This window comes from Bos grunniens, chromosome 10 (assembly GCF_055505025.1).
Source record: "Bos grunniens cultivar Pamir isolate PY7600 chromosome 10, Bosgru_T2T1.0, whole genome shotgun sequence".
Lineage (NCBI taxonomy): Eukaryota > Metazoa > Chordata > Mammalia > Artiodactyla > Bovidae > Bos > Bos grunniens.
Genome location: NC_141174.1, coordinates 15,488,231 through 15,514,569, shown reverse-complemented (window position 1 = coordinate 15,514,569; position 26,339 = coordinate 15,488,231). Strand labels below are relative to the sequence as shown.

The 26,339-nt window shown below is 49.3% G+C and overlaps 1 protein-coding gene across 3 annotated transcripts in view; it reads left to right on the top strand.

Moving 5' to 3' along the window:
- Nucleotides 1-26,339, top strand: part of ESRRB (estrogen related receptor beta) — a 185,808-nt gene that overhangs the window by 136,007 nt on the left and 23,462 nt on the right. For all 3 annotated transcript variants that reach the window (XM_086319504.1, XM_086319503.1, XM_086319505.1), the window contains exon 3: nucleotides 12,730-12,846. In XM_086319504.1, coding sequence (XP_086175630.1) covers nucleotides 12,730-12,846 — 117 coding nt within the window. The remainder of the gene's footprint in view (nucleotides 1-12,729; nucleotides 12,847-26,339) is intronic.

The following is a 26,339-nucleotide window of genomic DNA, read 5'->3' as shown; positions in this document are numbered from 1 at the left end:
CTTCCTGACCTGCATACAAATTTCTCAAGAGGCAGGTCAGGTGGTCTGGTATTCCCATCTCTTTCAGAATTTTCCACAGTTTATTGTGGTCCACACAGTCAAAGGCTTTGGCATAGTCAATAAAGCAGAGATAGATGTTTTTCTGGAACTCTCTTGCTTTTTCCATGATCCAGCGGATGTTGGCAATTTGGTCTCTGGTTCCTCTGCCTTTTCTAAAACCAGCTTGAACATCAGGAAGTTCACGGTTCACATATTGCTGAAGCCTGGCTTGGAGAATTTTGAGCATTATGACAGACCCAGACAAGCGCCGTGGACTATACAGTCCGTGGAATTCTCCAGGCCAGAATACTGAGTGGGTTGCTATTTCCTTCTCCAGGGGATCTTCCCAACCCAGGGATCGAACCCAGGTCTCCTGCATTGCAGGCAGATTCTTTACCAGCTGAGCTACTCGGGAAGCCCAAGGTGGCTGAGAGAGGGGGCCTAATTTAGTCTGAGGATTAGGTAAGGCCACGTTCAGAAGGTGACTGAATCCTGGAGCCAGCATTCCAGGCAGAGGAACCAGCAGGCTTGTTTCAGGACCAGGAGGAGGGCCACTGTGGCTGTTGTGAGTGAGTGAGGGCTAAGCAGAAGAGGCTGAGAGGCTGACACAGTTCTGCGCCCTGGTGAGAGTCGCATTTGAATTTCCTTCTAGATGGAATGGAAGCTGTTGACAACACACGCTGCTCGGCCATGAGGGCTATGCGGAGGGTACGACCACCCTGTCCCCTCCCTGCGTTCCCAGGGCACGTGGCCAACTTTGCAGGTCACCAGGAGGCCCCTGGAGCAGCTCCTTAAGATGGGGAGGAACAAGAAAGAGGCCCTGGAACCAAGCTTCCTCTGTTCACCTGGGGCCCAGATTGCAAGCCTGGAAGGAAACTCCCCGAGGAGACTGGGCGGGGCGGGGGCGGGGGAGGGGGCGGGGGGGTGATTGATGTGTTATCCTGCCTTGGACGGCAGCCAGGCCTTTTGTCCTGGAGAAGGAGGCCTGCGATCCCAGGGGAAAGAGACTATGACAAGGATGCAGAGAAAAAGCCAGGAGTAAGTAGGAGCTGGGAGTGGGGTGCTGTCCCAGCCCAGCCCTGACACTCGCCAGCCAGCAGCTGACCTTGAGCAGGGCCTGGGGTGCTCTGGACAATTTCCTCATGTGCACAAAAAGAATCAATTAAACCCACAAAAATGTTACTATCTTCAAGGCACTGAGGGAGGGAGAGGAAGAACTATCACAGATCCTTTTTTCAGAGGCATAGCCAGGGTGAAAGTCAGGTGAGACACAGGTTGAAAGTCAGCCACGCAGAGCAGGGAGGACTTCCCAGAGGAAGGGGCAGCTAAGCAGGAGTGAGGAGTGAAAGTGCTTGGTAGAAAGAACAGCAAAACAGGCCCACAGGAGTTGAGTGCCCTCTGCTCAGGAAGTGAGTAGGTAAGGGGCTGAAACAGAGCGTCAGACCGGATGTCAAAGGGCTTCACAAACCCTTTGATGGGAGGGCTTCAAGGAAGTGAAGGAAGTGAAAGTGAAATCGCTCAGTCGTTTCCTACTCTTTGCGAACCCCATGAACCAGGCTCCTCTGTCCATGGGATTCTCCAGGCAAGAATACTGGAGTGGGTTGCCATTTCCTTCTCCAGGGAATATTCCCGACCCAGGGATCGAACCCAGATCTCCCACATTGCAGGCAGACGCTTTAACCTCTGAGCCACGAGGCAGAAACAGAGGAATACTTTGGCATGAGCTGCTTCAGATGGTTTAGACTCCCAACTTTATAATTTCTTAGTGGTGTCAACTTGGACAAGTTATTGAGTTTCTTTGGGCCTTAATTTTCTTGTCAATAAGATGGGATTGACGGGGCTACTAAATACCTCCTGCTTCCAGGATATTCTTGTAGAAATTAAACGAGGCAGGCAAGTACAGTGTGTACCTTAGCGTCTGGTATATGACAGCTTAGTGCCTGGTATTAAATAAATAGGATTTGTTCTTCGTTATTTATATTTGGCAATGAGAAGCCATTGAAGGTTTCTGAGCAGGGAGTTAATCACATCTCCTTTTAGAAAGGTAATTCTGGCAATGAAGTGGGAGCGTTTAAGGTCAGGCAAACCAGATAAGAGGTGATTTTAATGGTCCAGTTAGGAGATCTAGTTAACAGCCTACTTAGTTGTTGCTTAGTCACTCGGTTGTGTCTGACTCTTTTGCGACCTCCATGGACATAGCCCACCAGGCTCCTCTGCCCATAGGATTTCCCAAGCAAGAATATACTGGAGTGGGTTGCCATTTCCTTCTCCAGAGGATCTTCCCAACCCAGGGATTGAACCTGCATCTCCTGCATTGGCAGGTGGATTCTTTACCACTGAGCCGCTTGGGAAGCCCTCCCGCCATATAACATCTCTGAATTGGGCCGATTACTGTCTGTTACGTGATAACTGTATGGGTTGTCACTGCCTTCACAAACGCCTTAAAAACTTGCAGAAAGGGGCCAGTGACCTGGAATGAAAGCCCCAAGACAACAAGGGACACTTGAAAAGCACAGCATCATCAGCTCCTTTGTTAGCAGAGATGACAGTTCCGTGGAAAAACATGAAAATAATGACTTTGGTCAAAAATGATTCATTCGGGAGAGTCACACTGAGAAATTTTAGCAATATCTTCAATTTACTTTTCTTATCTATTCCCTTTCATGTATGCACAAGAATGCTATATGATTAAATCTGAACCTAAATCTCAGAAAGCTCTTAATAAGGGGGAAAGAAAATGCTAGTGGCAAGGAAGCTCAGCCAAACTTTGATTGGCAGATGTTTTCTCTCTCTTTCTTGGTGGTATATAAAATAATGGTGCAGTCTTACTGTTGAAAGCATCTTAGATTCTATGCAATAAAAACAGAAGCGGTCAGAGACCTTGCAAGAGTCCCTGCAGAGAAGGGAGATGAAATCTAACAGAGGAGTGGGTTTTAAGAGGTGTGATGGGCGTCTGCTGCTTCAGGAAGGACCAGGAAGGGAGGGCCGGGGAGGGGATTGCATTTGGCAACTGGGAGGTCACCCTTGAATTCTAGGTTTCTCTGCATGGGGGCTCTTGCTTTAAATTCATTTGATTAACAGGTATTTCAGGTGGCCGGCACTGTACTTGAGATACAGAATTAAAAGACCTACCTGTCTCTATCTCCAGTAAGCACATGGTTCGGAAGGGAGGACAGCTTGCAAAATCCTGAGGATGAAACATTAAGCTGTTGCTTTCAGTTGGGAGTGGGGTGGGGAGGGGAGTGATGGGTGAGGCCTGTTGGGGGCGAACAGGAAGGGGCATATAAACCTGCCTGGGACAGAAAACAAGAGGGTCTCACCAAAAAAGGCCCTGGGAGTGCAGAGGCTCCAAGGATGTGGAAGACTTTACCAGGAGGGGTTTCAGCTGGAGGGAGGTATGAAACAGCTCAGAGGCTTCGTGTGGTCTCCTGGAGCCGAAAGACTGGGGCTTAGGTGGAAGCAAAGTCAGAGTGGACTGGTCAGAGGTAGCCAGACCATAAAGTGCCTCATGCGCTTTTCCCTGGAGGTTATATTTTATCTTTACAATTAATTTTGCACTTAATTTTAATTAATTTTACAATTAGTGTTAAATTCATTTTTAACTTTTATCCAAATAATGCGTGCACATAGTTTAAAAAGACTCAAAGCATAACTCATAATGAAAAATAACAGTCCCTGACCCTACCTCTCTCCCCTTCCCCTGTAATCTGAAGTTAGTCGTTTAAGAAAATCTTTCTTCCAGCCCTTTATCTTCTTAGTTACTAGTTTGACTTTACAGCTTTACTTACTGACTTAGCAATTTCCCATTTTCTCTTTACTTCTGTTATGGAGGATGAAGAGTTAGTTCCGATTATACAAACCCTCCCAACACACATACGTTTCCCCATCTCCCCGTTGTCTGAATATGGTTATATCACACTTTTCGGTCAATCTATTTGCCTACTGCCTATTCCTCCTGGATGTTCCCTTGTCTTTCCTCCCGGTTGGACCCTCTCTTCTCCAGATCGTAGCTCTTCCTCTTTTCGGCCCTTCCCTTTTGGGGGGTGGGGGAGGGGGCTCATGCTAGAAGGCACAGCACAGGGGAAATTGTTGACATCCTGGAAGTGCAGAAATGCCTTTACTCAATCCTTCAACCCGTATATTAGATGCTAGTTGAAACTAGTTTCTCCCCAGAATTTGGATACCACTGCTGCTTTGCCTTCTAACTTCTGGTGCTGTTGTCAAGAAGTTTGATTCATTCGCTTAGAAAGTGTATATTGAGCCTCACTCTTTCCCAGGTATGGTTCTAGGTGTTTGAAAATAGCAGCAAACAGAGCTGACAATAACCAACCTAAATAAACAAAGGTGATGAGTGCTGAGTAGAAAAAAAGAGTGGGGAACGTGCACGTGAGTTTTTTGCATTTGTGTATGCACAGAGAGTTTTCCCCCTTGTGGTTTGAGATATGATGGCCAATCTTACTCTTGATCCTTTGTATTTGACTTGTTTTTACTCTCTCACTGAAAGTTTTTAGTATCTTTTTTTTTTTTTTTGTCTTTCAAGACAAAAAAGACACAAAAGAGTTCCATTACACAGGGTTCCTGGCACCACCCTTTTATCTACAGGCACACCACCTTCTGTTTTCTCCCCTCCCTGGCCTTGCAGTCACTAATTTGTTCTCCACCTCTATTATTTTGTCAAGCTCTTTTTTCATTCATTCTTGGACTCTCAACAGGCCTTTTGATCTAGAAACACATATTCTTTAGGTCTTAAACATTTTCATCCCTCCATCCTTCTCTCCCTCCCTTTCTCCCTTGGTAATAACTTCCTCTCCACTATCTGCTCTTTCCAAAACTCCTAAGAGTCGGATCTTCAGCTTCCAGGATCAATCTTCTAATTCCTACATCTTTTCTAGCCTACTGTCCAAAATTTTTTATAATTTTAATTTCTATACCCTCCATTTTATATTTCCCTTTTATCACATGCTGTTCTTGTTTCATGAGTACAGTACTTTTTAAATTAATTTATTTTTGGCTGTACTGGGTCTTTGTTGCTGCGTGGGCTTTCCTCTAGTTTTGGCGAGCACGGTCTATGCTCTAGTTGTGGACCTTGGGCTTCTCATGGCAGTGGCTTCTCTTGTTGCCAAGCACAGGCTCTGGAGTGCTCAGGCTTCAGTGGTTGCTCCTGGGCTCTAGAGCACAGGCTCAAAATTTGTGGCATGCAGGCTTAGTCGCTCCACAGCATGTGGGATCTTTCTGGACGAGGGATCAAACCCATGTCCCCTGCATCGGCAGGTGGATTCTTTACCACTGTGCCACCAGGGAATCCCTGCTGCTGCTGCTGCTAAGTCACTTCAGTCCGACTCTGTGCGACCCTATAGACAGCAGCCCACCAGGCTCCTCTGTCCCTGGGATTCTCCAGGCAAGAATACTGGAGTGCGTTGCCATTTCCTTATCTAAGAATGCATGCATGCATGCTAAGTCACTTCAGTCGTGTCCGACTCTGTGCAACTCTATGGACAGCAGCCCACCAGGCTCCTCTGTCCACGGGATTCTCCAGGCAAGAACACTGGAGTGGGTTGCCATTTCCTTCTCCAGAGAATCCCTGAGTACAGTATTTTTACCTTCTCAAGTAAACAGTATACTGACGATTGCTTGTAGAGGTTTTAATACTCTTTGCTTTGTCCTGGTTTCTTTCCACATATTTTTCCTCCTGATTATTCCAGTTGGTTCTTATAGTGAAGGCTTTCCCAAAATGTAGTGATGATCCTTTGCCAACAGGGATTAAAAGTACAGAAGGAGCTCTCCTTTGGCTTATTTTTATCTGCTTGTCTTTCCTCTGATGCTGTTCATTCTTCCCATCTTCAGGTCGGAGAGTAGGAGGTGGAGGATGGGAGTGGTGGGTGGAGTGTCCATCTGGCTGCTAGAATTCTGGAGGTGGGCTTGGGGAGTGAGGCTGAGTGGTCTCACTGTTTGGTCTGCAATATTCAGTCATCCTCTTTTCAGCTTCAGCTTCCCTCTGCCCTCTGCCCTCTGCTGAGCCTCATATTCCTGAGTCCCGATTCTCTTACTTATGCTCTCCAGAAATTAAGTTGGCTTCTCTTGTGCAGGCTGTGGGGAGATTCTTGGTGGCCACATGGAGTGGTGCTCCTTAAATACAGACTTCCAGCAAATTCCCATTTTCAATCCCATACCTCCCTCCATCTTCTGCTGTGTGTTCAACACCTGAGGCTTTTGAGGTCCTGCAGTACAAAGGGCTTCTTTCTTATCTGGAATCCCCTCTGGCTTCTTTGGTTTCAACTTCCTTCATTCTTTGGTGACAATTCTCACTCCCCGACTGCCCTTTAGTGGGCTCTTGGGAAGGCCTGCAGACTTAAGTGTCAGTGTGTGTGATGAGCCAGAGATCCGGTGAGGCATTTTGCACAGGAAAGTTAATTCCATCTCTCCAGGGTCAGTGTGGGGGTAGAGAGACTGGAAGTGAGTGAATGATAGTCGCTCAGTTGTGTCCCACTCTTTGCGACCCCATGGACTGTAGCCCTCCAGGCTTCTCTGTCCATGGAGTTCTCCAGCAAGAATACTGGAGTGGGTTGCCATTTCCTCCTCTAAAGACAGACTGGAAAGGACAACGGAAACAGGAGGAGGCAAGTGAAGGGACTTCCCTGGCAGTCCAATGGTTAAGACTCTGCAGTTCCATTGCAGGGGACACAGGTGCAGTCCTTGGTTGGGGAACTAAGAGCCCATATGCCAAATGGCACAACCAAAAAAAGGAGGCAAGTGCAAAGGTGAGGCAAGAGATGATGGTCATGGAAATGACCTGCAGCAGAAGGGGAAGGAGGCAGGAAGTACCAGGCAAGTAGGATGAAAAAGACCTTAGAAGTAACAGAGAGAGAGGGATGCATCGATGATGCCCCCTCAGTTTCTGACCCAGGTGGCAGGTGGCTTAGTGATGGCTTTGCTGAGACAAGGGACAGAGTATGAGCAAGTCTGGGTGAGGACAGGTTCAGCTGGAGGAAGTATGAGAAATCCAAGGGAACTCCAGGTGGAGGGATCCGGCAGGCAGGTAGATGTAAGAGTTTCATGCTGCCTTGTCCTTGCCAATTACGTCAGCTGAAGCCAGCGGCATGAATCAGATCATCAGCTGGAGGGTAAGGAGGAGGGGAAGGGTGGAGAGCTGAAGACCATGCCGATGGCAGGGATAATCTCTGTCCCTCAGGAGTCATATAAATAAGGGAGTGGGACCAAGTGGGACCAGCCCAGCCCCATCACTCCAGAGCTGAAGACGGTGGCCATTCAGGCTCTGGTTTTAGCCAGCAGACTCCGAGCCCATAAATTCCTCAAGAACTGTTTATCTAAGCCCTGCAGCCCCCATCCCTGAGCCCCGGGAGAGGACTTACCCGCTTTTCTGCAACTGTTTAAGGACAGCTGATGGGGTTGCCCCTGGGCTTTTCTGTCTCCTGGGGCACAAAGAGAGTCGATGGTGGAGGGTCCCCCTTTAACTCGAGATCTCACTGAAAATCCAGATCATTCCTGGCCCCCTCCCACAGGCACACATACAGCATCAGCTCTGAGATCTATCCATGGGAGACCCGGTCCTCATGTTCTAGATGTCAGAGCTGGTGGCTAGCCTCAGGTCTGACACCTAGAAAGGAGTCATCCTGGAGTCCTCTGTCTACATGTACCCTGACAGCCCTGATGGATGTGAAAATGAGCGTGTTCACTTTGATTGCTTGCTACCCAGTGCATGCATTTCACCACGCCCTGGATGTGCTTTCTGTCACTGAATCCATAGGACTTTAGGAGATGGGAACATACTGTGCCCATTTGACAGATGAGAAAATTGGGGCCCAGAGAAGTCGAGTGATTTTGCCCGAGGTGGAGTCTGCATGCGTCTATGCTGGGCACACTCCCAAGTCAGAATGCTGAATTTATGCTGGATGCTGGCCGTGTCCGTGTCTTGGGAGAGCCCACCCCCAACCCTGCTACCCCTCAGCCGTGATGAGTGTGTGTGTGTGTGTGTGTGAGTGTGTGTGTATCCCCCTCCCTGCCCCTGTGCTCTCCTAGACTGCCCTCCAGAGACCACAGGAATTCTGATGAATTAATCTCATCACTTTATCGAGAAGGCACTTACAGAAATTACAAGGCAAGGCCACCAGCCTGGGTTTGCTGGCAGCCAGCCGCTGGGGCCATAAAACAAATTGAAGAGAACAAAAATAAATAAATAAAATTAGATTTCTGTCTCTCTCACACACACACACACACACAGGGTCAAGAACATCTCTAGGTTCTTGTTGTTAATGCTTAGTCTCTTGTCCAGGGAGAACACTGGTACCAAATCAACAGACACTTATTGACCCCAGGCTAGAGTGACAACCCCGAGAAACCCAGGATCTGTCCTTCAAGGGATTGACAGGGCTGGCCGAGGGGCTGAGACCAGTGAATGCAAACACTTAGCTGCCTGGAAGTGACATCTCAAGGTGGCCCGAGTCCCCATGCCCCAGGCCCAGTGAGCCCACAGCCCAGTGGAGCAGAGCAGAACCAGAGCCTCAAGCTTCTCACCTATAGGAGAGGAAGATGTTCACCTTGGGAAAGGGAAAGATTCAACATATGAAAAGCAGAACTGCAGCTGCTTCATAACAAACCCTCGTCAGTGTCAGATCTCAGTGTATGTTGAGCGCCTACTGTGTGCCAGGCACGGGGACTATGGGGAGGAGTGGTCTGGGAGGAGGAGACAGACAGCAGGGATCCGGGTGATGGACAGAAGGAGCACCTTCTCAAGGGGGTCCTGGAGGTGCGGGCAGCTGAGGCGAAGAGGTGGAGGGAGGAGGGTGGAGGGATCAGGGTGGGCTTGTTCTACGGCACAAAGGCCTGGGGGCCTAGGGAGTCCCTGAACTGATAGTTACTAGAGCACTGGAAGGTGAGGCTGGAGGTGAGGTGAGGGAGTGGGATGGAGGCCAGGGACAGACTCTGCAGAGCCTTCTAAGCCAGGACAGATGAATTGGTTTATATATGGGGTTTCCTCCTTTCTCTCTCTCTTTTTTACAATGTGTTAATTTCTGCCATACAGCAAAGTGATTGTTATACACAAATATATTCTTTTTCAGATTCTTTTCCTTATAGGTTATTACAGGGTATTGAATATAGTCCTTTGGGCTATACGCAGGTCCTTGTTATCTGTTTTATATATAAGAGTTTGTATCTGTTCATCCCAAGCTCCTGATTTATCCCTTCCTTGTTTCTCTTTTAACTTTATCATGCTTATGTGAATATTGAAGTTATTTCCCCTGAAGTTACACAAGTTACCTATGAGATGATTATGGAAGTCACAGAAGGGAGGGGCACACAAAATCTTTATCCTCTTTACCTCCCATCCTCCACAGAGAATGACCTTTGGACCCCCTCCCTGCAGAAAGATGGTGCTGGCTGGACTTAAGAATGAGAATGAGAAGAATTTCCCTGGTGGTCTAGTGGTTAAGACTTCATGCTTCCAATGCAGGGGGTGCAGGTTCAATCCCTGGTTAGGAAACCAGGATCCCGCATGCCGTATATTGGAGCCAAAAATTAAGGAAAAAAAAAAAGAATAGGAGGGATCTGTAAGGTGTTCCAGGCAAATAGACATCTGTGAGCCTCAGTCTTCTTACTGGTGAAAAATGGGAATCAGAATCCTCACTGAGCTGTGGTGAGTACTCTATATTAGGCACCTTGTAATTGCAGCTCAATAATGTCATTACTTGGGGAGGTCAGGCTTCCCTGGTGGCTCAGACAATAATGAATCTGCCTACAATGCAGGAGACCTGGGTTCAATCCCTGGGTCGAGAAGATCCCCTGGAGAAGGAAATGGCAACCCACTCCAGTATTCTTGTCTGAAGAATCCCATGGACGGAGGAACCTGGTGGGTTACAGTCCATGGGGTCACTAAGAGTCCGACACAGCTGAGCGAGTTTCACTCATTCAGTGTCATTACTCAAAGCAGTTTTTGGTGGTGGAAATGGTTCATCCTTGTTCTCAGAAAATCCAATAGTAAGTGGTTTCCAAATGCAACCTGGGGAGACTGAGGGACACCTGAGGGCAGTCCCCCCTGTCTCTAGACCAGCTCAGTTGCTGCGTTGGTACAGGGGCCTGTCTGAGGTGCTCAAGCTCCTTGTGGGGTTCAGGGGTGGCACAGGGGCTCTGTGTGGCCTCGGGTAACTCACTTCAGCTCCCCAGGCCTCAGTTTCTTGATCTGTGAAATGGGGCACCAGTGGGTCCCAGAGGGTCATCGTGAGGATGGAGGGAGCGCATAGTAGGTGCACAATAAAAGTGGCTGTTATTACTGCTAAAATGGAGGGGGTTATGCGTGGGGGATTACGAGGACAGGCAGGCCTGGGAGTTGCCCTTTTGAGCCCTTTCCTGGGCTGGGTGTGGCCTTTTGGAGGCTGCTCTGTGCCAGGCAGCATCCTTGCTGGGCGAGCTGGGTTCCGGAGGGAAATCCGGGCAGGTGGTGTGATGGGCATTACTTATCCCTGCTCCATGAGGAGGTGGCACCTGGATGGGGGTGGGGACGGACGGTCTGTACCAGTTCAGAGTCTGTTCTCTGAAAACCACAGACTCAAGCAGACTGCACCAACTGGGAAGGGGGACGGGTGCTGAGGAGGCAAAATAGGCACAAAACAGCGCTGCGGTCCCCTGCGGTCCTCTGCGGTCCCCTGCCGTCCACGGGCCTGTGCTGTGTCTTCCTCGTGCCTGCCTCCCCTGCTCCTCTGACAGTTCCACCCCGCCTGCCCTCCCCCCAACCCCATTGCCTTTCCTCTGGCCTCGAGGCTTGTTATGGCTGCACAGTGCACATTAGTGAGATGAATGTGGACCACGGGGGTGCTCAGGACAGAGGCTGCACCCCCAACGTTAGAAAGGCAGCTCCAGGGACTGCCCTGGTGGCCGAGGGGTTAAGACTCTATGCTTCCAGCCCAGGGAGCGTGAGTTGAATCCCTGGTTGGGGAACTAAGATCCTACATGCCGCGAGAAGTGGCCAAAAAATAAATAAAAATAAGAAATGATGCAAAAAATTCATGATGAACAACAACAAAAAAATTTAAGGAAAAAAAATAAATAAGAAAGGCAGCTGCAGCTTCTCCTAATTGTGCTGTCAGCCCTCCCAGGAAGAGGCCTGAAGAGGAATAGTGGCCTTCCCAGAGCATTTGAACATCAGTTAATTGGCTCAGACGGTAAAGAGTCTGCCTGCAATGCGGGAGACCGAGGTTTGACCCCCTAGGTCGGGAAGATTCCCCTGGAGAAGGGAATGACAACCCTCTCCAGTATTCTTGCCTGGAGAATCCCATGGACAGAGGAGCCTGGCGGGCTGCAGTCCATGGGGTGGCAAAAGAGTCAGACACTTTCACTTTCATTTTGAGCAAGACTTATACAGTTACTTGGCTCAGAACCACTCTGGAAACCTCTGGTTTCTCATCTGTAAACGGGATGGTGTGAGCACTGACTTCATGGAATTGCTGTGAGCATTTGGTCGATCGTTCGTTCCGCAAGTTTGTCTTGCCTGCCTTCTGTGCGGCAGGAGCTGGTTTCAGGCCATTGTAATGACCTGGTGAGCAGCACACCTCTTGTCTTTTGGGGGTTCACAGCCTCTGTGGCATGGGGCCAGGTTCATGGAACTCATCATTATCACCCATTTAAGGGGTGACATGGAAAATTAATCACAAATTCCCTCTGCAGTGAGGAACTGTGCTTATAAATTCACCAGCTCCCGTTGAATCGCGCTTTATGATTTTTAAAGCAGTTTTATATCCATGGTCTTACTTGATCCTTCATTTAGCAGTTATTACACTGTTTTGCAGATGAGGAAACTGTGACTTGGTGATAGAAAAGTGATTTTTCTCAAGGTCAGCCAAGCTGGGTGGCCTGGGCCTCAGCCGTGGGATGTGGGAGGTAGGCCCCTGGCACCTGAGGGCTCAGAGCTGCCAAGAGGCTTTTCCCATGAGTTGGGGCCCAGGCTGGAGGGCAGAGGACCAGTCAGCAGGGGGATAAAATTTCTTTGCCTTGGATAAAATGTCAGCTCAGTGAGTTTCGAGGTCCCAGGTCAGTGGTGGCTTCAAGACTGTGGGTGACCAGGGCTTCCCTGGTGACACAGTGGATGGCAGTCCATCTGGCGGTGCAGGGGACACGGATTCAAGCCGTGGTCTGGGAGGATTCCATGTGCTGCGGAGCACCTAAGTCCGCGAGCCACAACGACTGAGGCGCCCATGCCTAGAGCCTGTGCCCTGCAACAAGAGAAAGCCATCTCACATGCCCACAGCCATAAGCCTGCACCGCAACTAGGGAATAGCCCCAGCTGGCCTCAACTAGAGAAAGCCCACGCAGCAGTGGAGACCCAGCGCAGCCATAAATAAATAGAGCACTGAGTGCATGTAAAAAAAAAAATTCTTTTTCATTAAAAAAAACCCTCACATCTTGTGCTGAGCTTGTTTGAAACTGGGTGACCGTTCTTCAAAGCTGTGGCTGCTTGGCCGACCTGACCTCTGGCCCTGGGGTCTCTGTGTTTAAGAGAGCTGGAAACACCCTGAAAAGTGCCTCGGAGTGCTTTATCCTTTGACAGCCACTGCCCCGTGGGGACCTCGGGGTGGTGGGGGGAATGGTGAGCTGATCAGTGAATCCCCATCTAGCCTGTGGCCAGTGGGTTGGGGCGGGGGGCCCCGACACATCCGGCAACCCTTCTGTGTCTGCTTCCAGGCAACATCGAGTACAGCTGCCCGGCCACCAACGAGTGTGAGATCACGAAACGGAGGCGCAAGTCCTGCCAGGCCTGTCGCTTCATGAAATGCCTCAAAGTGGGGATGTTGAAGGAAGGTAAGAGCCCCTCTTCGGCCACATGGGGCCAAACCGAGGCCCGGGTCGCGGGTGAACTCGCCTTCCCCTGAGGAGGCTCAGATCCCCTGGGAGATGCCAGCAAGCTCTGGACATTCTCCCCGGGCAGCACCCAGACACCGGTCTCTCCCTGCAGCCCAGGTGAGGGCCCCGTCCCTGGGGTTGCCATCTCACATCCCCTGCAGGCAGATGTGCAGCCCCCCAGCCTCTGCAGAGCTCTCCACGCCCTCGGGTGGAGGGGTTTGGGAGGCAGGAGGTTGGACATTCTCCACCAACGGTCCTTTGGGGAATCACAGCCCCACTCGGCCCTTAGAAAGCTGGCTTGGTGCTTCTGGGAAAGGCTGTCCTCGGGAACAGGCAGCCTCTCTCTTCTCCCAGGGAAGGAAGGCTTGAGATGCTCAGTGGCCCATGGAGTGTGGGGGTGCAGAGACTTTGAGACCGAGGATGGCAAGTCCTGTACTCTTCACCTGCCGCGGTCAGCCTCTGCTTCGGCAGGTGCCCTGGACGTGGCCGTCACCTGGCGAGTGTGGTCCCCTCCCCTGTCCCCTGCCCTCCCCTTCTCTGACCCATGCCTCCGCTTCTCCTCTAGCACCGTGCCATCCAACACGGCATGAGCCTCGCCTTCTAAGTGTAAAACACACCCCAGACTTCGAAAACTCACTAAGATGGTGAAAAGGCCTATGAAATACGGCAGTAACAATTTTAAAAATGGTTATGTGTTGAGATGATGATAATCCGGGTATACTGGGTTAAACAAACCATATTATGACATTGACATCACCAGCTTCTTTTTAACCTTCTTTAGGGTGGCGAGTAGAAAATTTAAAGTGACCGTGCTTCTCGTTATTAGGACAGCACAGCTCTCGGTCTCTCCACCACCTTCCCCGTCCATCTGCTCAGGCTGATGACCCTCATTGAGTAGCGTACTTGGAAATGGGGTCTGTGTGTGTTTCTCTCCTTCCTCCGCTTTGAAGGGGAACCAGTGACAATTCTTACAGATTAGCTTCTATGGTTTGGGGCCCTAGGATCCTTCCAGAAATGGGAGGAGGCAGGAAAAACGGTGTGTGCTGATGATCAGATGATCTGATCCTGAGGGGCTAGGAGAGAAGAGGAAGGGACAGGATAGGAACGCAGGCCCTTGCTGGAAGAGGCTTCTACAGCCCAGCCTTGAGGAGACCAGGGCCCTTTTCCCAGCCTCTTCTCCACGCCCCCTGGGCCAGAGGGCCCAAATTGGAGGTGCTTTGTTAGTAGGATGACTTGGATACTGTTGTGATGTGCAAATCGGGACTCCCTCCCTCTGTCTTCCAATCTGGGCTTCTCCTTCACCTCGGCCCAGCCCAGTTCTTCCACCACCCCAGTGTCGACATGTCTCATCAGCTTTTAAACTGCGTGTCTTACTCGTTGCTTCATGTAACACTTTTGAGATGGAGAAGGCCACTCAACTCTTACTCACAGGCCAGCTGCTCTGCGAAGTGGGAGTGGAGGAATCGACCACAGAGTCAGTCCTCTTTCTAGATTAGAAACAGGCTGCACTGGACCTGCTGAAAGGCTTGTCTATTTGATTCTACCCAATTTTGGTCCACCCCTCCGTAGGAGGGACTCAAGCTAGTGGCCGAACCAGGTCCCCTGATTTCTGCACCAGGTTCTTTCTGCTCCTCCAAAGCACCCTGGGGTCCACAGATGAGGAAACTGTGAACAAATGTCCACAGAGGCGCGCCTTAGCACTGGTCTCCTGACTTCTCTCCTGCATCCTGCAAGGAACCTATCAGAGGCTTTCTCAGCCTTGGAGAGACTCCTTGCACTTAAGCTTGTGAGGATGTTCTGGGAAGCTGGTGTGAGGGTCCTGACTCAAGCTGGGGACCAAATGTCCAGCAGCCTTTCCTGGGTGGGGTGCATAGCCTTTCTCAGCATATTTCACAGCATCCGAAGAACTGGGAGCTGAAGGAAGCTGATTGCTGTCAATATACTCCTGAATTTGAAGGGTACAAACCCAAGTCCTGTGAGGACTCACGCTGGTTTGAGGGATGTGCGTCCCGGAGCCTAGGGCCTGGAGCTTCTCTGCTCTGCTGTGTCTCCTCCCCATGGCACAGGTCAGGGCTTGGGGAGGCTGCCAGTCCCAGGGACAGAGAGAGAAGGAAAAAGTGGGGATGGCCGCTCAGTCCCCAGGCCACTTGGCAGCGCTTGAACAGAGTTTTTTTTAGGGACTACCCAGTGATGGGAAGAGAGTCGGGGTACTTCCTAGTGACCTCCAGAAAAGGGGAATGATGAGGGAGATCCACACAGGCCAGGAAGCAGATGCCAAGGGCGCAATCCATCGGCAACAGCAGCCCAGCCATTTAAGAGGAGTGAGATGGATGCTGTGTGCCCCGGGATGTTGGCATGGGCTGCTGGGGGGTGGGGGAGCATGGTGAGCTTCCTGGGGTCCGGCCCTAGGCCCCTCAGGAGCTTGGGCCCCAGGAGGAGGTGCGGACCCTAGAACGCTCCCCTCCCCGCTCTGCCCTGCCCCCGTAGTTGGCGAGGGAAGGTGACACAAAGGCTCCAAGGCTTCCGTTTAGCTCATTGAGCTTGTCCCATGGTGCCGAATCTTGGCAAGGTGCTGGGATCAGGAGCTCCACGGGGACCGGTCCCTTAGGAGGAACGTACCTTATTGCCGAGCCTGGGTCTCTGCCAGGCAGTAGCTCTTGGCAGCTACCCTGGCTCCTACTTTTGTTTGGGGGGTGCCACCCCCCTCCACTTTGGCCCCCACCATGAGCAGGGAGCCCAGGTCCCCAGAGTCAGCACAGACTCCTTGCCTCCCTCTGATTCCTTTCAGACTCTGACCTGACCCCTGAAATGCAGACTCCAGTCTTCCCCAAGGTGGCCTGCCATCTTCAAGGCTCCATGGCGGGCCTCGGGTGTTGGGGAGCCAGGCTCTGGGCTCCTGGGTCTTCTGGGGGAGGGGTCCGGGGAAGTGGGGAATGGAAGGCCACCTTCCCCCTCCTCCCCACCCGTTTCCCTCTTCTATCTAGCAGCTCTGGTTGCCTTTTACAGTCTTTCTTTCTTAAGTAAAATGACTGAGAGGTTGCCATGTGATTGTGGGGCCGGGGGGTGGGTGGCTAGCACCTGCCAGGGAAGTCAGAAGTGGGGCTTTCTTTGGCTCAGCCTCTGCCTCGAGGCTGCTGTTGGCTCTGGAAGCTTCAGCTGTGGAACCTAGGTGATGTCCAAGGGTCTGTCTCACTTTAACCCAGTGTTTGAAAATCTGTATCTTCAGGGGAAAGGGTGATGGTTCTCTTTATAAGAAACTGAATACAAAATCTGCTCTGGGCTGAGTTGGTGCCCACGTCCTCTCCTGACTCTGAGGTGTCCTTGCCGTGTCTGCTGTTTCTTTGACGCCTGTTTCTTCACCTGTGGAGCAGGGGTGTTGATGCTGAAACCTGTTCTCCATCACCAGGCCAAGGTGAGGCCCAGATGGGACAATTCCTTGGTAAGATCCACTGTGGGCTTGCTTTAAGAGGTCAGCTTCCCTGGTACATTCAAACAGTATTTGATTCAAAGATGGTCTCAACTTTTCGAAAATCCAACCACTGTGTTAGGCGGGGCACATTGGTGTCCAGCTGCCCTGATTCTCTTCCTGGATTTGCTCGTGGGAGTCTTAGAGGCGGCATCTGCCTTGGGCGGACCCCATCTGGGGTCTAAAATGAGGATGAGAGGGTCTCCCTTGGGACGACTGTGGAGACAGTCTCCCCTGATGGGTGAGGGTGTGGCCTCATGGCCCCTAAGCCAGGAGTACCTGGAAAACCATTTGCTACATTTCACAGCACCCCCCCCCACCCCCACATCTGGAAATTCAGCAAATCACCCTGCACAGATTGTCCCTGCACACTTCTTCTCATCAGCTCACTTTACCTCCCTCAGGCCCCCAGCCTCCCAGGTCTGCTCCCTTTCCTCCTCCCCTCAGCCCCTGGCCTGCCTTTCCCCAAGTGTTTTCTAAAAGATATTTGATTTCCGTGAAAGCTGGGCTGCCGTCCATGCAATACGCTCTCACTCTCTTTGTGCTTGTTGGGAAGGCAGAGGGCTCCTCCAGGGATTCTGGGTAATTGGGTTAGTGGCCAGCTCATGTCAGGAAATTAAAAGGCAGCCCCGATCAGGTTCCTGCTGCATGGGATTTAATGGCTTTGTATTTATAGTCTCCTGCCTCTAGCCCATGCCAGAAATACCACTTCTCTGGCCCTATGAATGAAGAAAGAGGATGAGAGATGACTTGCCTTTAAAAATTCTCTTTCTTTTCTAAAATACATTAGTGTCCTGAAACAAAACAACTCTTGAGCACTTCAGAGAACAGTTTTGAACTAGAGCCCAAGAACTCTGATGGATGTTTGTATCGCCCTGAACCACTTTCCACCCTACAGGCACATATGCACAGGCACACACAGCTAGCTGATGGCTCCCAATATCTTCCCGTGTGGCCTCACACCTGGGGCCACTCAGCCTCGATGACTTGATGACTCTGGTGAGGAACTGTGTTGATTGAACGAAGTCGCAGAGGATGGTCTTGTCTGTGCTGAGCTCTTCTTACTGTTCATTCAGGGCTTTGGCTCATTGGACATTGGATAACAGGTTCAATGGTCATATAGACCCTGTAAAACCCCAGTAGCACATCTATCAGCTCCTTGGGTGATTTACGTCTTAAGCCTCCCTCTCCTCTGTAAAACGGAAATGATGATAGCGCCTGATTCATCTTGCTCTCCATTCACTGGAGAAAGCCCCTAGAGTTGTACCACAAAGTAAGATGTCGGTCATTGATTTGAGAGACTCCACATTGTGCTAAATCATTGATTTCTTCTGTGTTCCAGAGGGCAGTTTTGAATCTCCCGTAGCCTCCCTCCCTGCTCCTTGGCTGATGACCTTGCTTCATATTTGCTTGAGAAAATAGAAACAGTTAAATAGGGAATTTCTAAACTTCCTGCTGTTGAATCCACAAACCTTCCCACTTGTTTTCCATCTTCACTCTTGTTAGAAGTATTTCTATTCCTATCAAAAGTCAATCTCCCCACCTCTGCTCTAACTTGCATTCCTCTTTATCAGGGACTTCACATAGTATCATGTCTGCTTCCAGCCCCATCAAACCTTCCTCACTGCTGGATCATTTTCATCGGCACAGAAACAAAATTTAATTTAAAAAACCCACAACTATACTTAGGGCTTCCCTGGTAGCTCAGCTGGTAAAGAATCTACCTTCAATGCAGGAGACCCCTGTTTGATTCCTGGGTCAGGAAAATCTGTGGGAGAAGGGATAGGCTACCCACTCCAGTATTCTTGGGCTTCCCTGGTGGCTCAGCTGGCAAAGAATCCGCCTACAATATGGGAGACCTGGGTTCAATCCCTGTGTTGGGAAGATCCCTTGGAGAAGGGAACTGCCCACTCCAGTATTCTGGCCTGGAGAATTCCATGGACTGTATAGTCCATGGGGTTGCAAAGAGCTGGACACAACTGAGCAACTTTCACTTTCACATCTGGACTTTGATCCAGACTTTATCTCTGTTCAGCTACTGCTGTCTTACCCTGTTGCCTTTCTCAATGCAACTTTCCTGAAGAGTTGACAGCACTTAGTATATCCATCCACTTTAAAAATAAAAACAAACAAAAACAAGCAAAACAATCCCTTAAAAAGTAAGCATCTAGTAGATCCAGAAAAATATTTACAGTATATTGTATTAGTTAAGGTAAGTCTAAACTTCTGTACAAAGAGACTGCCTTCCTCAAAACAAAAAACTCAGACTTAAGCAAGATGAAATTTTAATTCTTTCTCATTAAATAGTCCAAAGAGCCAAGGGTGATCCAGGACTGTTTAGGCAGCTTTAGCATCCTTAGCAAGTGGACCCAGTTATCCCCATGTCTGGGAGATAAATCATTACATCAAATCATTCCAATGGCTGGAGCCAGAGTGGCACAAGTTCCTTCCATTTACAGCCCATTGGTGGAATCTAGTCACATGGCCACACATCTGTGCAAGGATGTCTGGGAACTGTAGTCTTTAGCTGGGACTGCCATGTGTCCAACTAAAACTGTGTCAGCATGGAAAAAGAAAAGAACGTATCTTAAAGGACAGGCATTGTTATTTGCCAAAAACACATGTAAAGTAGGAAGACTACTGGTCCTGTCCATACGATCTAAGAAAAAGAAATTTTACCCTTACTTTTGAGGTTCCCTCTGTGTCTAAGCCCCCATTCATTACTTTCAGGGGCAACTATTATCCTGATTTCACATTATTTTTCCTTGCCTTTCTTTGTAGTTTTATCATAGGTTTGTATCTTGAATCATATCATGTTTTTTAGTTTTAAATGAAATTATACTGTACATATTCTTCTGCATCTTGGTTATTTTAGTCAGTATTTCTGAGATGAATGCTTCTTTTTGTGTGGTTCTGTAATTCATTTATTTTCATTTCTGTATTATAGGAGCCGGATACACACATTTGGCTTTGTGGGCCACAAGGTCTCTGTCTGTTTAACTCTGCTGTTGTAATGTGAACACGGCCACAGACGATATGCTGTTCTTGTTGTTCAGCCGCTCAGTTGTGTCCAACTCTTTGTGACCCCATGCACTGCAGCACGCCAGGCTTCCCTGTCCTTCACCATCTCCTGGAGCTTGCTTAAACTCATGTCCATTGAGTCAGTGATGCCCTCCAACCATCTTGTCCTCTGTCATCCCCTTTTCCTCCTGCCCTCAATCTTTCCCAGCACAGGGCTGTGCTCCACGAGGTGCTTATCTGAGCCTGTCCCCAATTTTTCCATATATTCTGGCCATTTTACTAGTCATTTTTCTCATTTGCAGCTTTCTTCTCTTTATGGAGTCTTTGATGGACAGAAGTTAGTAATATTAATAAATTGAATTTATCAGTTTTTTCCTTTACAGTTTGTACTTCTGTGTCAATTTTTTTTTTTAAATGTGTTTTCTTAACCTGCTACTGTAAAGATGCATACCTGATCTGCCTTCCCCATGTTGGTCTTGGATTTTGCTGGACTGGACTTTTGAGTACAGTGAGCTGGCTCCAGGATGGCAAACTGCTTTTAGGTGAACTGTCAACTCTAGGGTGTGGGGCAGCTGCCTAGAATGCGTGATTGAAAGGCTTCTTAGGCAGAACCCGAAATCAGTAGGCAAGAGTGTCGTGGTTGATTAGCAATGTCTGCCACAGACTAGGAAATGGAGGGTGGTGGTGTAGCTCACAGCTTTTTGCCATGACTGATCTAGTGCAGCTGAGTTCAAGTGATTTGCCCAAGGCCACACAGCTAGTAAATAATCAAGTTGGGGGGAATCTAGTCTCCTTGGTTATACAGGAATTCATTCTTTTTTTTTAAAATGTATTTAGCTGTGTTGGGTCTTGGTTGTGGTATATGAGATATTCACTGTATCGTGTGGGATCTTTCGCTGTGGTTCTCGGGCTCTCTAGTTGTGTTGTGTGGGCTCCAGAGTGCCTGGGCTTTAGTAATTGCAGCACACAGGCTTCAGAGTGCACAAGCTCAGTAGTTGCAATGAGCGGGCTTCAAACCCTTGTCCCCTGCATTGCATGGCAGAGTTTTAACCACTAGGTCACCAGGGAAGTCCCAGGAATTCCTCCTAAGAAGCCCAGTCCAACTCATTGTAGATGCCTTGGCCAGTAGCCTAGAGCCTGTCCCCAGATGAGAAGAAGAGGAAGGGAATGGAAAGAGAGACTGGGCTGAAACAGCTTTTCCTGGTTAGGTGTTCAGTTTTAGAGACTTCTTGGTAGGTGGGAATGCAAGGATAACTCAGCCCTGCCAAAATGTCTTTGGGGACATAGTGCTCTGGGTGGGAAGGGTCCGGAGGAGAGAGCAGCAAGAGAGTGGACACTTCTTTAAAAGGCAGAAGGCTAGGACCTCATCCCCCAGTGCCATCTCACCCACTCTGGAGCAGCTGGCACAAGCCCTGGAGAACTAGGCGGCATGTGTGTTTATCCACCTGCAAGGTTTCATTCTCTGAGCTTGTAGGGGGCCAAGTGCGAGGCACACTTCATATTATGATACGGCAGCAGGGTGAAAGGCAGCCCAAGATAGCTGTCCTGCCTGAGACAGCAAGGTGAGCTCACCTGTCACCCAGAAACCCCTGCAGGACAGGTGGCTGGAGGGAGCCCAGATTGTGCAGGGGCTGTGGATGAGTGTTTAGGGCATTCTTCTAGGCTGCTAGGTGGGCATCAGCATGTCCACGTGACCCACAGTCCCTGGGCCCTCCGGAGCCCAGGGTCCTCCTATCACCTTTAGAGGGGGTTGCTTCTCTTTCTGGAGAGGGGTCAGCTATAGTTTGGTAGAACTTATAGGTACAGAGTCAACATCGAAGCCTCCTGGAAGGAACACTGCTTAGACAAAAGTACCGTGTAAAACAGGTTTAGTGCAGTGCTTCCCAGGCCTGGTAGATAATCTGAGTCACTAGAGGAGTGATTGCAAAATTACCGTTTCCTGTATATCTCCCCTATTAACTTAGAACCAGTTGACTCAGAACCTTGAAGGGGGTAAGCCCTTAAGGTCTGTGTCGTTCAAAGGCTCTCAGGACATTCTGATGGTCATACGGGATGGGTGGTCTCAAGTTCAGAGCAGATGATAGAACCTTGGAGATCAAGATTCAGATCCTCCCTCTGACCTTTCCTGGCTGTGCGTCCCTGAGAGAGTTCTCTGACCTTTCTGAGCCTCAGTTCTCACTTGGGCATGGTAATAATCACATATTCTCTCTCCCTCAATTTTGTGACACAGATCAAATGAGATGTGGAAAGAGCTTTGCAAACTGCACAGCATTGTATACATCATTAATAAACCAAGGACATTCAATTGGGTGGGTGTGGGTGGGAGCCGGGTTGGGGGGGGGATTTCTAGGGGGAAGAGAAGGGTCTTGACTATGACAATTTTGCAGTGTCAGGACAGGAGAAGACCCAGGCTCAGAACCTTGCCTGAGCGTTTCCTGTGGGAAGAGAAATGTGACCCTCAGTGCCTGTCACAGGGACAGGCTGTGGGCCAGGTGCGGGGCCATGCTTTCCCCAGCTTTACCTGGTTATTTTTAGTTCCTGGGATAAAAGAAAGAAACTTAAACTGCCCCCCACCCCTACCCCGCAGCTGCTGCCGCCCCTGCATACTCTGCTATTTTTACTTCCGAAAGGCTGGGATCTCGGCCAGCTTAGGGAGGGCACTGGAGAAGAAAGCGGGGAGTTGAGGGGTGGGGGGTGCAGGAGTTATTTACTTTCATTAAGAAAAAAGTCAGAAGCCTGATCTTACAAGTCAGCAAGTGGTCATCTGATCTAGGGCGCAGCAGCCGTCAGCCCTGGCTGCTCTGACATGCCTGTGGTCGGTTGGAGAGGTCAGCAGATGGGGCAGAGGCTTGGGGGAGCACCCCCCTATCCCCCCCACCTCCAAGCAGTTTCTTCCCAGAGCAGCCCAGCAGCTTCTTTGCTCTTTCCTGTGCCCTGAGCTGGGAAGTGGGGTTGGGCATTGCAAGTGTAGGGAGACCAGCCCAGGGATAAGGCTCCTGGGGGTTGGGGACTGTGTGGGCTCAGCTGAGCACATTCAGGGGGGTACCTGTGTTGGCACCGTGTGCCCTTGGGCACAGTACTCTGCGTCTCTGAATCTTGGTTTCTTGAGAGGTTTTGTTTAACACATCTGACCCACAGTAGTTATAACTAAGGGGGTGTGTTTCTCTCTCTTCCCATGAGGCAGTTCAAGGCAGACACTACCACTTTCCTAGGCAAAGAAAGGAAAGAGATTCCTACTAAGTGCCTACTGCGTACCGGGCATATTACTATTTTGAGATACAATTACTATCCGTTCAGTTCAGTCACTCAGTCGTGTCCGACTCTTTGCGACCCCATGGACAGGCCTCCCTGTCCATCACCAACTCCTGTAGTTTACTCGAACTCATGTCCATTGAGTCGGTGATGCCATCCAACCATCTCATCCTTTGTCATCTCCTTCTCCTGCCTTCAATCTTTCCCAGCATCAGGGGCTTTTCAAATGAAAAAAGCAGGTAGTAATTATATATTTATATATGATTATATGATTACTATACTGAGATATAATTCACCCAGGTAAAGTGTACAATTCAGTGGTTCTAGGTGTATTACACACAGACTGCAGGGCGCTGGGAGGCACAGCTCCAGGGCACATTCAGATGGAATTGCAGGTGAATGGTCCCCAGGGGCGTGCAGTGTGGCCCTGGCCCCCCACTGCATTTCTTCTACCACCACAGTGACTCAGGGCCCCTTGAGAGACGTAGCATGCAGGAGTGGTTGAGAGCCTGGGCTCTGGCGTCAGATCACATTCCTTCCTATGAGGCTTTGGCAAGTGACTCATTTTCCCCCATCTGTAAATGGGATAATAATAGAAGCTCCCTCATAGGGTTGTTGCAATCCCTAAATGAAATAATACACATGCAGCATTTACAGCAGGGGCAGCACCAGGGAGCAACTGGTCAGGAGAGGTGAACTTCATCTTATACTTATGTCTGTTAGATTTAAGGGGGTTACCATGTTGGCCAAGAAGGAGGAGAGGTTCTTATCCGGGCCTGGGCTCAGCTAAAGGCCTCAGTCTTCATGGTACATGTATTCCAGCAATTATCAACCTTTTTTGTATTCAAATGACACACTTATGAATACTTTATTTTGGCCTGCACATGTTAAGGGATTAAACTGTACTGAACAGTCATTAAAGCAAAGGATAAGTATTTATTATAGTATTTGGAGATCTGGTATACTTTACCTGAGAATATTATTGATGCCTCTTTAAATTCAGAAAGTATCAATAAGATGATACAATGTAATAATCCCAGACAGTAACTGTAAATTACTTAGTATTTTAATATGCTCCCTAAGCCTGCCTTTTATATATTTCACTAATATAAGAACACAAACAATAAGTCTACTCTCATTTCAGGTTCGAATCCCCACCTTTATTTTCTTTCCATTTGCTGTTTGTTAAGACTTAAGTATCCTAATTTAAAAAGTAATTGCACATCGTATCAGTGAAAATTGCTTTTTGCTGCAAGTTACAGAGAACTTGACTGCTAGTGGCTTAAGCATCAATAAATGAGATTGATTTCCCCGCCAAACAAGAAGTCCAGAGATGGGCGATTGCATGGACTTCTCGGTCACAGCATCAGGGGCTCAGGCTCTGCCTTTCTTCTCTGGTGTTTGGTATCTTCACATGGCTGCTTCATGGTTGCAAGGTGGTTGCCACAGCTCTAGGGTTCATCTTCCAGGTCAGGGCAGAAGAAAGGCAAAAAGAGCTGCACCAACAATGTCTGTCTCTTTTATCAGAAAAGCAAAACCATTCCCAGAAGCTCCCACCATGGGCTTCCCCTTATATCCCATGGGCCAGAACCAGGCCATATGACCAGCCTCGGTTACCAGGGAGACTGAAAATGTAGGAAACAAAATTGCTCAGACTAGCTAGGGCTTATTGTGTGTATGAAGAAAATCTGGATCCTGTTAGCATGGAAAAGGGGGAATGGAATGAAAATTGGGTAGACAACTAAGAATGTCTATTAGACCCAATGGTTAGAATTTGGTGATCCACCTCTAAAGGATTCATGATACAACATGCTCGGAGAAGGCAATGGCAACCCACTCCAGTACTCTTGCCTGGAAAATCCCATGGACAGAGGAGCCTGGTGGGCTGCAGTCCATGGGGTCGCTAAGAGTCGGACACGACTGAGCGACTTCATTTTCACTTTTCACTTTCATGCATTGGAGAAGGAAATGGCAACCCACTCCAGTGTTCTTGCCTGGAGAATCCCAGGGACGGGGGAGCCTGGTGGGCTGCCATCTATGGGGTCGCACAGAGTTGAACACGACTGAAGTGACTTAGCAGCAGCAGCAGGATGCTGCTGTATCTCTCTGGATGAGAACCCAGTCCATACCATTACCTCTTGGGAAGGGGCTGCTTCTTGTTCACTAAATATGTGCAGCAGAGTCAAGGAAAAAAACACGCACATTGGCAGATAGTAAGTATAAGCACAGACCAATGTCTGTTTGGCCGAGTGCCAAGGAATGCAGATCTCTGTGCACTGTCTCTGCCCCTGAGGGGCTGAACCTTCTCAGGGCAGAGCAGATCATATCAATAAAGACAAATGCATAGAAGGTGAGGAGGTGACTGGTCTGAAAACACTGTACAAATGTAAGAAATAAAGGGCGCTTGGCTTAATGGAAGGAGGGTGTCCAAGGATGTTCAAGTCCATAAAGCGTTGTCTTGTGGAAGGGAGTTAATCCTGTGGATGGAATGCAGGGTAGGAAGTGATCTGGGGACAGAATTTAGGTCAGTACCAGGGGAAATTTTCAGGAGGAATGGGCTGCCTTGAGAGAGTGAATTTCTGGAGGCTGGAGAGACAAATGGAAGCTGGGAAAGGATCAGACCTGGACAGGCTCTTGTTTCTTTAGTCGGAAGGGCTTCATTTTAACGGGCACATCACTTTACTAAGACACTTGATTGCCTCCCATAAGCTGGGTGCTGAACCGGGACTGCAATGATAAATGAAAGTCCTTGTCCAGGAGTTGCCCACAATCCACCAGGGAGATGGGCGCATGGTGTACAATGGTGAAGAGTTGTTTTGACCTTGGTGGCTGTACCACAGAAAGGACAAAGGGAGCCCAAGAATGGCATGGTCAGCTCTGCCAGGGGAGTCTGGAAAGGTTTCCCAGTAGAGATAATACTTGAACTGGGCCTTCAAAGGTGCGTCCAGGATATGAACTGCCTTTGGGATGGTTTGGGCTATTCATTTAGATGGGGGCCCATCTGCCCAACCCCAACCAGGATCTATGACCCTGGACAGCTCTACCCTAAATGGTCATTGATACACCCTGACTGTGGGGCAGTGTTATAGGGAAGGGAGATCTCAGAACTGGGGCAGACGGGACCCTGGCCACTAAAAGCCTGTTGAGTTGGAGGTGGCACGTGAAGTGCTGGGACCCAGAGCCATGGGAGTAATGGCCTCGCTCGGCTACTGAAACCACTTTCTGATTTACCAACCATTTCCCCACTATTTTGTCTCTTGTTGCAAAAGCCACATGCTGCGAGCAGAGTTGGTATAACCACAGCTTCCATCTCTACACTGAGACCAAGGCCGTGAGAGCCAACGTGGCTGAGGCTGCCCAACCTGTAAGGGCGGAGCCGGCGTGGGACCTCGATCACTGGATCCTGTGGGCTGGAGGGATTTGGGTTTGTGAGCTGAGCACGACTTGGAAAAGCAGACGGGAAGCAAGGAGAGCAAACAAACCTCGATGCCAGATATCAATTTGTGCATAATCAAACCCTACAGGCTCCTTTTTTTTTTTTAAACAGAATAACCTGATAATCAATACACTTATTGATTGCAGCTATTGACCGTTGTGCTGTCAAGATCTAGAGGAGAAAATTTAGAGAAGTTATACCTGCTGTGCCCTAGGATGTCATACCCTGGAATGGCAAAGAGCTTGGGTATTGGTTCATTTATTGGGCAAATTACTA